General features: G+C 38.7%; 1 protein-coding gene across 1 annotated transcript; it reads right to left on the bottom strand.

The window, feature by feature from the left end:
* Positions 1-628: 628 nt before the first annotated feature.
* On the bottom strand, positions 629-12,628 carry pstpip2 (proline-serine-threonine phosphatase interacting protein 2). Its single transcript, XM_069673399.1, has 14 exons — positions 12,550-12,628; positions 11,226-11,326; positions 8,307-8,381; positions 6,327-6,361; positions 6,100-6,206; positions 5,941-6,003; positions 5,306-5,404; positions 3,409-3,454; positions 2,816-2,895; positions 2,622-2,720; positions 1,953-2,049; positions 1,768-1,855; positions 1,606-1,643; positions 629-1,421 (listed from the first exon to the last, which is right to left on the bottom strand). The coding sequence occupies exons 1-14, from the start codon at positions 12,580-12,582 to the stop codon at positions 1,366-1,368; spliced, it is 1,017 nt and encodes a 338-aa protein (XP_069529500.1). The 5' UTR covers positions 12,583-12,628; the 3' UTR covers positions 629-1,365.
* Positions 12,629-13,968: the final 1,340 nt, after the last annotated feature.

Below are 13,968 nucleotides of genomic sequence, written 5' to 3'. Positions count from 1 at the left end.
GGTTTACTTTTGTTGGTCATATAGAGTAATCACAATTAATTTCAGTCTGTTTTATAACCAGAGATAAACTCCTCACATGAGCTTTAATGACTTGAATGTCAATCTAAAGGTGGTGATACACGTATCAACATTTACCTCAACATGAACCAATAACGTCAATGTTCAATGTTGACTGTACACTTTATTGGAAAAAGGTCAACCTCCTCTGATCTGGAAATGTCAGATCTGCAGCGACCTCTTCTGGCCAACAAACAGAATTACATCACAAATGCTCCAAGCATCGTCAGATTTTGGGTCATGTGATCTCTCTGGCCTGAAATGTTTTTCTGAACAATGGCGGCCATCCAAGCGCAGTGGACCGAGGAGAAGGAACTGATAAAACATTACTCTGGTGAGTGAATGTGTGGAGAACACCTGTCAGGTAAAAAATAATTGAATACAAACTTAAAACACTTTTGAAATGTTTTTTCTGCCGTGAAATTTGTCAGTGAGCAGATTTATATTAGATCGTTTGAGCTAGCTTAAATTGCGGTTGTACTAGGGGTTGCTATGGTAACGCCGTAGTTCTGACTGGAACGGGGGAGTTCTAGCCTCGTTGCCCGCTGGCCTGTTGTCCCGTGTGTGCTTGTTGATGTTAACAATGCCTGTTGATATTGATGTAAAAGTTGAAATGTGTATCACCAGCTTAAGGGAGAGAACCTAATCTTGTTTAACTTTCTCACACTGATATTGACGCAAGATAGTCAAAATGTTTAGATGCAGGTTGAGTGACAACAAACTGGAGTTTTACAAGGAAAAGAAAAGAAAAGTAGGGCCTCTTAAAAATACGTCTGTCTGAGCCTTCACGTTCAACCACAAGATTCCTGTAATCTAACGTGCAATTCTCTCATGTAAAAGGGAAATTAGCACAAGTATGCAGATGAGGCATCATCTAATGCTGTGAATGTCTATTTGAAATTTGAGGAAAATGTAGCCACACATAAAAAAAAAGAAACAAAACTAAAGGTAAATTCAGATGCACGTATGTCGAAGAATACGCCTTGCACAATATAAATATGTGGGTTATAAATATCGCCTCAGTCCTAATTCTTCCTGGTTTGATTTTTAAAAATACACTCAAGAACCTGAGAACCCAATAACGATGTTTATTACACTCTTTATAACACAGTGATATTCTTAAGAGACCACAAAACCTCACCTAAATATATGTATGCACACATATTCATTACACTCATTTCTATCTACTATCTATACAGGAAATCACAAATGAGGAAGTGATGAGACTTGTGTAACCTTTATGTCCATTACAAAGCAGCTCCCGCTCTGCACAGGAAGTACAAAGACACCCAACAGGGCACCTGTGTGTTAGTATTGGATGACACTGTACCCCGCATCCTGCACTGTTGAGTAGATTGTATTATCTGCAATCAAAGCAAAAAATCAGATCGATGCGGTGGCTAAGTATGGAAAGCAGAAGTGTGCAGCAGCCGTTCAGTTGATGTTAAAGCCACAAGCTTCAAACCCACGACTGAAAATGCCTATTGTTTCACACACACACAAGCCTCAGCACAGCACGCAGTGTATAACAGAAGCAACAAAACATACCTGTACTGTTGCTTGATGGATCAGGTAACGGCCCCCGCCTGTAAATTCACAAAACCATGTCATTAATATTAACAGCAAAGTCAGTTAGAGCTACAAAAATGAAGCAAAGATGTGGATAAGCAAGCAGGTGGCAGCCTCTCCTACAGTCATGCTCTTCTTTACCTGGTGATTGGTGGTGGAGGCAGTCGAGAGGGTGGGGCTACAGTTGGTGACCTCAGACTGTTGTAGAAGTTTTCATACACAACCGGAGCTGTTAGAGAGGACGACAGATATTGTTCAAGCACTGCTGAAACAGCTCAGCGTTCCAGTGGTGGTTAATTTTTATTTTTAATTTAAAGGTTTCCTACCTGGGGCTTTGTCACCGGTCCGCCTGAGGTTTACAAAGTGTTCAATATCTTCCTGGACATCACACTGCTCCAGTGACTTCCTCACTTCCTCATACAGCTATGTGCACACACAGGAAAAAAAAGAGACAGTATAAACAAGGTCAGAGTCTAATTAAGCCATGTCTTAAGAGGTATGCTATTCTTAGTTTGCAGATGACTTTAAATCAGCCCACTTCGGGTCAGCTTGTGGGGTATTAAAGGGGGGGTATTATGCTTATTTCAAGCTTCATATTTCACTCTGCGATACCTGGGGAGTAGTTTAGCATAATTCACCCACGTTAAGTCTGGACATCCAACATTGTAACATTATATATATGGCTTAAAATGTGATACAGCATAATACCCCCTCTTAAAAGACTTGCATTCTAGCTCTGTTTTTGTCTCCACCACATTGCTAAATGCTTCACAATGTTTACAAGGTAGTTGCTAACTGTCGGTCTGGTGAGAGCAGGTAGAGAACTGAAAAACTACTTGTAATAGGCCAAAACAATTGGCTTAAAGACACAAAAACCCTCCATTGAGCCTAGAGAGCGTTTTATCATAAAGAAACTCACTATGAACAACCACTTTCACATTCTGCATCCTCATTTCATCCTTTGTTAATCTACCGCACCATTCTACCATTATTACCTCATCGCTGTTCACACACTGCTGGGAAAGCTGGTTCAGGTGAGTCCACACTGTGTTTCTCAGAAAGTTAATACGCTCCATCCCCTGTTTTTCAAACATCTGCGAAAGAAAAAACGTCACAGAAACTGTCAGCGCATTCACATGTCGTGTGTTGATTGTTGACTTTTTCGAGGCTTGAGGCGTATGAGTCTTACCTCGCATGCCTTTACATGTTCCCTGAGCCATTCCTCTCTAACCTTTCCCATTGTGGTCACACTCTGGTTGTATAACCTGTCTAGCAGTGAGACACACATACATCAGTTTGACCTGTAAACATTTAATATAAATCAACCAAAGCAGTCGCTCATGTATCATAGTGCTAGCAAAAGCCACATTTAAATTAGCCTTGTTTATAGCCATGGAGGCTGCACTTTGGCACAGTGTTGCTATGAGTTAGTATGCTAACGTACTCACAAGAACAACATTAATGTGGTGACTAAACAGGTATGTTTACCATCTTAGTTTAGCAAGTTAGCAAGCTAGCATTTGCTAATTAGCTGTGGACAGAAAGTGAAGGTGAGGCTTACGGAAAGTTCATTATCTTTAAAGGTATTTGTTCATTAAAGTACTGTACACATTTAGATTTTGACCACATTAAGGCCTCCTCAAAGTTACTCACAGGTGACCATGAATGTCCATGAAAACAGCCGAATAAAACTGCAGTCCATTCGTTCATATGTGGCTCAAACTGCACCTAACACACGGCTTTGTAAAGATGTCTGTAGCAGGTTTGCCTTTGCAAACTTACCTGCATCTTCTGCGTTCTGTTTGGCTTGCTGTGCTTTTGAGAAGAGCTGAAAGATGAAGAAGAAGGAACACATGAGCACTTACTCTCTAACAGTGGGTCTAAGGTTATTGCATTAGAAGAAAACAGAGATTACTGCTCCCAAGATCATACGAGTATTTCCAGTCTGATATCTCTCCATATTAGGGATGCACGATATTATTGGCACGTTTTCAGTATCTGCAGATTATGGCTTGAAAATGACACATCGGTAGATATGTCGTTTTTCTGCCAATATTTTCCAGCGATAAAACAGCGCTTTAGTTCTGCCTAAATGCTCGATGATTCCATAAAAAAAGAAAAAAAAATGTTACAAACAAATAAATATGGCATTTTGTACATACATGAGTTTAAGTAGTTTTCTTATATTGGCAATCGTCAAAAAGGGTTGGAAAATATTGGCATATCGGATATCGGCAAAATATCCAATATAGTATGTTAGCTTGTATACTGTAGATATAGGAAGTCTGACACAGTCTGAAGGTTATATTAATTGTTCAAACACTAATGTTTAATCAGCAGAATCTGTGGTGTTCTGTTTCCTCTTACAGGAGAATGCCTACCTGTGTCACACAAGGGGAAACACAATTAAACAGCTTTACCTTAAATGTGACAAAAGCTAATTATCAATTATCACGGCACCACATTGTCAATCAGCACTATTGTGTTCAGTGTGAATTAAAAGCTCCTCTGATGAAGCAGTTTTTTTTTTCTGATGCCACGAATGTTGTGTTTACATTCTGTTCAGGACTGTTACTAACAGCATCTGTACATTGTTTATTTAAAATGCCACAAAATAGTGTAAAAATACCCATTGCAGGTTTTCAGAGCCCAACAAGATGCCTTTAAACAGCACGGTTTCATATAAGTCCAAATTAAATTGATAAACAACGAAGAAAAAGACCTGAGAATTGGAACTAGTGCATGTTTGACTTTTTCACTTGATAACAAACTAAGGGCACTTCCACAGGCACAGCATTTAGTCCGTTTTAATCGAACTCTGGTGCGGTTTGGTTGGGCAGTTGTGAAAGCCGTAATTGTATTCTGGTGCGTACCAAAACAACCAGTCAGAGACCGCTTGGAGAGGTGGTTCTGCACCGCTTCCAAGTGAACCCTAGTGTGGTTCGATTGCAGTGAGAACGTAAACGGACACTGTGCATTGTGGGTTGTTAATGGGTGCTGACACTTGCAGAGACAGGCAGCAAGACGAGTAGAGGATAAACGTGGGGACAAGGAAACAGAAATATGGGCTGACCAAACAATTTCACAAATGCTTGTGGAAACACACAAGAACACGGAGGTGTTCAAACTGCTGAGTGAAAAACGAAAGGAGAGTGGAACTGATCGACCTGTGGAACGATGTCAACAAAGCATTAAAGTCGTGTGATGGTGTTGAGTGTGATTTGGCAGTCTGCTCTGTCTTTGTTTATTTCAGGGAGTTTTCCAACGTGGACATCCTGTCCCATCAGAGAGCACTTTCCTTGCGCAACAAAATGTTTTGGTCTGCTGGTAAAAGCTGCCGTGTGAACACAAACCACACATGAGGCAAAATGCAACTTTGTAACAATTTGGTGTTTGATTCGGACCAAACAGACTAGGTGTGAAAGCACCCTTGATAAATATAATATATATAAAACTTACTGTCATAAACTACTAACACAGAACTTCTTCATATTACTTAAGAGGATAACTGAAAGTTGTATTCATACATTCATACATTCATTCAATACAACTGAAAGTTGTATTCATGAATAGGGACATAAATAAGCTACAAACATAACTCTTGTGCACGACCAAGTAAATGTTTCATCCTTGTCCTCTGTTATTAATCCACTGAACAGCCCCACTGTTTTCACTGTACCTTCTCGATGTGCTTGGTGTTGGTGGTGTTGGTGTTTCGGTTCACGTTCTGATCCGCTTCTTCCTTATCCCTGCACTTCTGCTCGTACGTCTTCTTTGTCTGGGGGGCCACGCAGCACACAATCAGTTTACTGGCATCCAGCTCGTTTGGTAACATGGTCTAATTTCTGTTTTCAGTTGTCTTGTGCATGACATGTACTTCTTCTTTTTGGAAATGATATTCGTGGTGCTCAATGTTGCCCTGTGGTTCTGTTCTTAGACTGGTCAACACAACTTCCCCCACCAAAGAGGAAGAACATAGAAGGGATCAGCATTTTCACTGTTTTCAGAACCCCCTCTGACATGCATCGCCTCTCTGCTGGCGTCGCTTTAATTTAATACTTGTGATTTCCTCTTACTTTAAAGGTGGCACGACATCAGATAAAAACAAGACCTTTACATAGAGAGAGTGTTATGGCTTTGGTTTGGAAGGTCAGTCACAATGTATCATTAATTCTGCGCGTGCTAAAGGCTAATGAGCTCAGCTTATTGATAACTTTACAAGGAAGAGAAACAGAAAAGTTATAGAGGGACTTTTTATAAAGAGCCTGTAATGACTTAACTCGGCACTTCAGACGTATTATCACCTCTACTCACATCCATTGTCTTCTTAAACTGTGAGGACTTCTGTTTGTGGAGAGCATCCATCTGCTGTTCTATCTGAAAAAATAAGGAAACGTAGGCCACAAATAAATGTGTTAAAAAACAAAAAAACTCTACACTACAATGCAACACATTGCTGCTCAAACCACCGACCTTCTTCCTGACTTCTTTTTGTTTCTCTCTGAAGTCTTCTAGTTTCTTGGCCTCGTCCCTCATGCTCTGCGCCAGTTGTAAGTGTGACAGACTCACATGTTCAGTCTCTGCGGGTGTAAAAACTTGTTTTATCTTCTCAGCTAAACATAAAACACAAACTGAAACACATAGTAAATAATGACCGTTGAATGGAAGTCATTTTAAAACTGTTAAATGTAAACACTTACGTAATTTGAACACATCCAGGGATCTTTTTAATGAGCTTGAAAGGAAAATAAAGTAAGATTAAAGCCTGATTCTTGCATGCAAATTCTAAGTTCAACCACAAGACCCATCAATATCCTCAAAAGAGCACACAAAGAGGAAATTAAAGCTACACCTTAGACATTTTTACCACTCATAGCCCTGTGTAACAAAGTTTATTATGAGTGGTTTCCTGTAGACACCCACAATGAAGTATGAGGCACAAGTCACATCCCAATGTCAGTTTCACGACCGGCAACTGGTTGCGGTCAAGTGCAACAGAGAAGACTGCTAGGGTGTTAACGTTGATGTAGACCACATGCCTACACCACTTAAAATATAATTAAAATCAGCTTTATGAATATTTTACTAGGAAAGAAATGCACTCAACATTTTTATACTTGACAGTACATATACTCAGTTTACAGTTTACCCTGGTAAATGTAAGAACTTTTTAACCCCATACAGACTGTAGTGTAAATAAATGATGCTGAGACGATCAGACTGAAAGTATGAAGAGAAACCAATGGGTACAATAAGGCCTAGAGTTATTAATTATTGTATCTTTTTTGGGGGGTAATTTCCTTATAATTTAATGAATTAAATGTATGCAACTGAGACAAGAATAGGTGGCAGAAAATTAAAGGATTGTGTTGTAGGCACATGTGGTTTACATCAATGTTAACATCCTAGCAGTCTTCTCCGTTGTCTTTGTAGTCACATTGCTACGTCTTTAGCACATCACAACCAATCCATCCTTCCATCCATCAACCGCTTATCCTGTTCAGGGTCGCGCAGGGCTGGAGCCTATCCCAGCTGTAATTGGTCGAGAGGCGGGGTTACACCCTGGACTGACCGCCAGTCGATCACAGTGCTGAAGCACAGAGACAGACAAGCTTTCACGCTCACACTCACACCTATGTGCGATTTTAGAGTCACCAATCAACCTAACGAGCATGTCTTTGGACTGTGGGAGGGAGCCGGAGAACCCGGAGGGAACCTATGCATGCACGAGGAGAACATGCAAACTCCACACAGGATTGGATTTTCTCTTAATTTTGAAGTTGTTTCTGTAGTCATCCATCTTTTCTTTGTTTGTTCAGCCATAGTAGATTACTGTTTACTCGCAACACTTGCAGAGACCGGAAAAGCAGCCGCTTGGCTCCGCCTACCCTCTCTGGCAGACCAACCACTGCTGGCTGATGGAAAACGTGTCACTTACTGGGCGCCACTTGTGATTTTTTCCACGAAAGTGGCCACCGACACCCAGTCTGTAATACTGCAGATGCAAAGGCTTTCATCAGTGGGCCATAGGCTCAATCACCATTGTGTTACCTCACTCGGCGATAGATAGTGACTCATGCACTTATAATCCACAGCCATAACAATTTCACATATAGTTTTTTTCAAATACAGAAGAATACCATTACTTCCAATGGCAGGCAAGATAAAACATTTTAACCAATTTTTAATGAAAATGACGACTTTTGAAAACCTTAAAGGGCATTTTTTTTAGAGGAAATTCATTTAATTCTTCAATAACATTCAGATTAGTTGCGAAAGGATTCATGCAATGCATTTTGGTTTTTGGCAATTTACTTTTGTTTGCATGTGAGAAACTCCACATGAAACCATAAATAGAAAGCATTTTTGACAAACCACTCTGATTCTCTGAAGCGAGTACTCTTCTCTGTCACCCTCCCCCATTAGTCTTCCTTCCTCTTCCCACCTGAACAACACCTCTGAACAGAAACAGCAGAACCAAAGTTGCACTTTGTGTAACCACAGACAGAATGGGAACTAGACTGAAAGAATTAATTTCTGCTTTCAAACTAATGTCCCCACGCTCGGTAAAGAGGCTCTAAACTATTGCTTTGACCTCTCTTTATACATTGCACGGACTAAAAATAGATCTGCTCAAACACACATGAATTACAGCATCTTGACACAGAAGGGTCGCTTACTTCATCTCATTGTGTCCACACACCTTCTTGGACAAACCAAGCAGATCTTTGGCGTACTTCTCTTCAATAGACGCTCTGAAAGAAACAAGCAGGGAGGAAAAAAAAGTCCGTCATACACAGAGCAAACAGAGGAACCCTTTAGCTGGTACACTGCTATTTAATTTACATGATATCTGTTTTATTACTAGTTTACATATACGCACACACGTTGGTCATCAGCCAGTGGACATTTTTAGAAACACATAAATCCATATGCTTAACTGTACTTGAACTGATAATAAAAGGGCAGGAAAAGTTGACTAAATAGGTTTTTTGACATCTTCACAGGACAAACAATTCACTTTAAATCGTTATAATAGTAATATTTATAAAAGTACCATTAGTTAAAGGTTCTATATAAACAGATGAATAACCACATATAGCCTAGGTCACAGACGTATTCATATAAAACACTGAAATGTCCTTATACTGTATGTGTGCACAACTGTGTTATAGAATGAATTAATAATTAATGTCATGTTGGTATACAGCTCATAAAAGCTTAACAGGGGAACTTAGAGTACTGCTGCCACCAATAGTGTTTCGCCCAACCAGGAAATAACATCTTAGAATAACCTCTAGTTAGTTAGTTATAATGACCTGAATTGCTTTTTATTTTTTTTCAGTCTGCATTATCAGGAAGTCAACAGAGTCATTATACTCAGCTGACAAAGTGCACGTTACAGAGCTTGCTGTGTTGTGTGTGTGCACAAGTTATTGCATGCTGTTTGGTGCAAATGTATGAATGCACTTCTGCACAAGTTGACAAAAACCAAACAAACACATGCAACAGGAAGTCCAAGCTCAATGTTCTGTAGATGTTGTATGTTGTACGGTTCTGTAATCTTATCTACACTTACAAATGAAAACCTAAATTTGTTTACAATTTTGTTCTCTTATATTATACCACAAAATATTTCTAGTATGTGCTCATACTGTAGATATATTAAAGTTATAATCTTGAAGATCTCAGTTTCGTTCTCTTTGGCGGCACCTGTGGCGATAAACGGTAACTGCGGGAGCACACTTCCCAGATATGCAGACAGTGTTGCATGTGTGACGTCCACGGTTGGCTCCGGTTGTAACTCTTTTTTCTTTGGATTTTCTCTTATTGTTGAAGTTGTATCTGTAGTCATCCATCTTTTCTTTGTTTGTTCAGCCATAGTAGATTACTGTTTACTCGCAACACTTGCAGAGACCGGAATAGCAGCCGCTTAGCTCCGCCTTCCCTCTCTGGCAGACCAACCACTGCTGGCTGATGGAAAACGCGTCACTAACTGGGCGCCGCTTGTGATTTTTTTCACAAATGTTGCCACAGACACCCAGTCTGTAATACTGCAAATGCAAAGGCTTTCATCAGTGGGCCATAGGCTCAATCACTCATTGTGTTACCTCATTCGGTGATAGATAGAGACTTAACAGACATTTATTTAAACGAAAATCGAGATTATCACTTTAATAAAAACCCCAGCCAGTATTCTTACTATGATAGGAATACATGCAACAGGAAGTCCAAAGCTCAATGTTCTGTAGATGTTTAACATTTAGTTTTGTACATCTCTCTGTAAATCTGATGTGAATAAGATGCACAGTGTCCGTGTTACTAACACAATATATTCTGCACATTCAAAATATTTGCGTTATTTACTTATCTACACTTACATATGAATATCTAAATTGGTTTAATTAACATTTGGTTTCCTTATATTATACCACAAAATATTTCTGTGCTACAATGTGTCAATACTGTAGATATAATAAGGAAGTGTGACTAAGGTTAGAAGATTTTGGAAAACCTTGTAAATGTTTCTCATTCTAACATGAAGATACTTTCAGTTATGTTATCATGTTATATCCTTATTTATCATATTGGCATCTGCATGTTTTATCATGCGATAGCAATGTCTCTGTTTAGTCTCTGAATCCATAATGTTGCTGTAACATTTTTGAATAATTGCACTTCGGGTTTATGTCAGAGACTGCTATCTGGGCTTGTGTGTGCTGTTCGTGTGTGTGTGTGTGTGTGTGTGTGTTAAGGACCAAGGACAGATAACGTATCACAGCAGGAAGAAGGAAACCCAAATTCAAATTCCAAACTTTGTATGACTCCATGATAAAATACATCTATTACAATAGGTAATTTGTTACGACAGGCTTAGAGCCACATGTTTTACCGGCATTAATGCTGTCATTACACGTACATACAGCAGCTTTTACTACACCAGAGCATTGACTGGTAGCTGGCAATTTGCTGTCACGAATACTTTAAAATACCAAACAATAAAACAGTCTTGAAATGTTCTGTAATGAGAAACTTAAGACCTTCTGTTAGACCTCTCCCTTCAATTGCACATGTGTGTACTTTGAAGCAACTTCCTCCTCGCAAAGAAATCTTTAATCCTTTTTCACTGCTCTCTTTGATTGCTCCATGTCCACCTACGCTCTGGACGTATACCTTACTCCACTTCTGTCTCTCACACGAATAAATCTTACAACTTCCCTCAGCAATGACTCTGCAGAGTGTTTAGATCATGTTCCTCCTCTTTTTCACCTTTCATTTTCTGCTAACTCTCCTTATCTGACTCTTGATCGCTAACTTAAAATATAAATAACTGCATTCGCAATCAAGCATTTTATCTACTGCTTTACAAATAGAGTCCATGGTGATTGTGATCAAAACCAAGATAGGCACAAGGGCCTATAACTTGTGTCTCTAGCCTTAACACATATATTGTGCTAATTCAGTTTGCTGCCTAGTAGTTGCATGATAACAACTACCACAAATGGCCAGTAATTTAGAGCTAGCATACAGCCTTGGTGACCCGGAATGGAGCAGAACTGATAAACAAATAATTACATCATTAGATAAGTAGTCAATACCTTGCTTTCATGAAGTCCTCCACCTCCTTGCACGTCCTCCTGCCATCATTAAGATACTGGATTATAGCGTCATAGCCTCCAGTGCAGGTCAGGTCAGAGTTCTGTCAATCAGATGGGAAAAAGTTCATTGTTTTTTGGTTTTAGATGTGATTACAGATCGGTATATAAGTTTACATTATATGTTAGACACCTTTCAGATAGCCAGACTAACACTACCACTACTACCAACAAGGGATGCACGATATCATCGGCACTTTATCAGTATCTGCAGATGATGGCGGAGACTTGATGTTCTCTGCAATTAGTTGGAAAAAAAACATTTGCCTAATATATCCGTATCGAAATCGGCATCCAGCAAAAAAATCCAATATCGTGCATCCCTACTTCCAACCAGGCCTTTACTGCAAGACAAGCAGACTCTGTCTAAACGTGTTCTCTATTCTAAATTTGCACATTAAAGTTCCCAAAGCAACGCTACACACTGACGTAAACACACACTTTAACATTATGATCTTTCTCGCACAGTGTAAATTGATGTTTTGAGCTGTACTTCTCCATAATTTAGTTAGGCTGATGACAGCATATAATTTAACCTAACCACGTATATATGTCAAAATCAGCAGGTTATTGACTTTCTATCTCTGTAAAAGATATGCAGCCATAATGTATTGCTTATTGAATTGTACAACAGTCTAAAGTGAAGTTAACTTAAACTTTAATTTTGTACTGAACATTTGGTTTACTTGTGCTTGAATATTTCCATTTTATGCTACTATATACTTCACCACTACACTACAGAGAGAATATTGTACTTTTTACTCCACTACATTTATTTGACAAATATAGCTACATGATACTTTGCAGATACTCTCTTGTCATTTTCTACAATGACACCTACACCTCAATTCACCTGTGATAATAATTCAATAATATTATACATAGTGGAAGGCCTTTTATTGCTTATATTTTTGATGCTTTTAGTATATTAAAGACAGTATTGCTTTCCATTACATTAGTGTCATATAGGAATTCAAACAAAGTATTTTTACAGTGTGATATAAATTTTACTTTCTCACACCACAACTACATCAGCTACCAAGTGCTGGAAAGAGGAACCTATTTAATGACTCTATAAATAAATAGTTTCTATTTTCCATGACAGCTGAACCTCAATAAAAAGAGAAGCTAAAGTGAAACGCAGAAAAACTAGCTTACTTAGCAAAACATTTCCTCTTTATTTAAGAATTAAAATTACATTTTTTCAACCAAACATGCGAATTAAAAATATTAAGTTAATCTCCAAAACACAATAGTAGAAACTCACCCAGAAGAAATCTTTAAAATGAAGGTTTTTCATCGCTGTATGAAATAGAAAGGGTCACCGCGTTGGAGCAGGTCTGTTCGCTGACTGACAGTGACCGTTAAACTCTCTGCCTGTTAAAGTCAGTGTGGGCTGGGCACGCGGGAGTACCTGCCAACTGTTCTCACGTGAGTTTGAGCGTGCTGCCACCTAGTGATTGATAGAAGTAATCACATGTTTTACAGCCTGTCAGACAAATATAAAGGTACCGTTGTCGAGTTTAAGGCAGACCATAAATTTACCGTAATGATCGTGTATGATGTTTGGAGGCAAAGGAAGTACCTCACAACCCTTAAATATATTCCTTAAAATGTTTTGAACAATTAAAACATCATTGTAATAAACATACAAATACAAATGTATTTAACCAGGTATCATAAACTTTATAAAAAAAAAAAACAATACAAGAAAACAATTTTAAAAACATAATAGCAATGCATCATCATTTTAAATGGGAAAGTAATGAGTAACTATAACTGAAAAACATGTTGTGGACTAAATAACAACAATAATAATATAATAATATTTTTTATTATATAATTATAATAATGAAATCATCATTTATATTGGACTTATGTTTACATTATGAATTCTTTATCATATACATGGTATTTCATTTTATACTCTTTAATATTAAAAATTATTAAAACACTTAACAATGACCACACAGTACAGTGTTGCTGGGATAATAAGGGGAAGTGGGGACGGCTGAGTATCTGGTTTGGGCAGTCAGGTGATGGAGAGTGATACATAGCATTTGTATGTTTGGTGTACTGTAGTGTCAGGAGGTCCCTGTCACACGCACGAAAAGATGCTTCCTAGTCCACCTTTCAATCCTGTTAACTATCCACCTTAACTAAAGATTACAGGCTGGTGTATGTGACATTATCATTTCCTTTGGGTATTGATCAGTCTGAGGATATTTGTAGGACTATTGGATTTTCTCTGAAAAAAGGAAAATAACCTGCGGTAAACATTATAAAATGGGACCAGGGTCAGAGGAAAGTAATTGGTGACTGACTGCCTTAACTCTTGGCAGATTAAAGGGCCACTTCTCATGACAAATAGCGTCAGCTAATTATGATTCAATATATATAAATAATATATATAAAATATATTAAAGTATTTTGTTCCTAAAGGAGCAATTCTCCCCTGGAAAAAGCCACTGTCAGTCAAAGCTGGTGTTCTCTGTAATCAATAAAAGCAATTATATTTGAAATTGGCCCCATAGCTGTGGAGAAAGTTTGACAAACAGCTCGTGGTTTCGCCCATTGTACTTTCCTACAACACCCAGCATGCATTGCGCCCCTGCCTCTGAAAGGAACGGTCCAGCGAGAGACGCTGGAGTGAAATACTATCATTTTCCAGTGATCACTGCAGGCA

The sequence above is a fragment of the Semicossyphus pulcher genome, unplaced genomic scaffold, assembly GCF_022749685.1.
Source record: "Semicossyphus pulcher isolate SPU_LCO1_2020_fin unplaced genomic scaffold, fSemPul1.0.p SCAF_22, whole genome shotgun sequence".
Taxonomy (NCBI): Eukaryota; Metazoa; Chordata; class Actinopteri; order Labriformes; family Labridae; genus Semicossyphus; species Semicossyphus pulcher.
The sequence above is the reverse complement of the archived record's forward strand: the minus strand, read 5'-3'. Positions and strand labels throughout refer to the sequence as shown.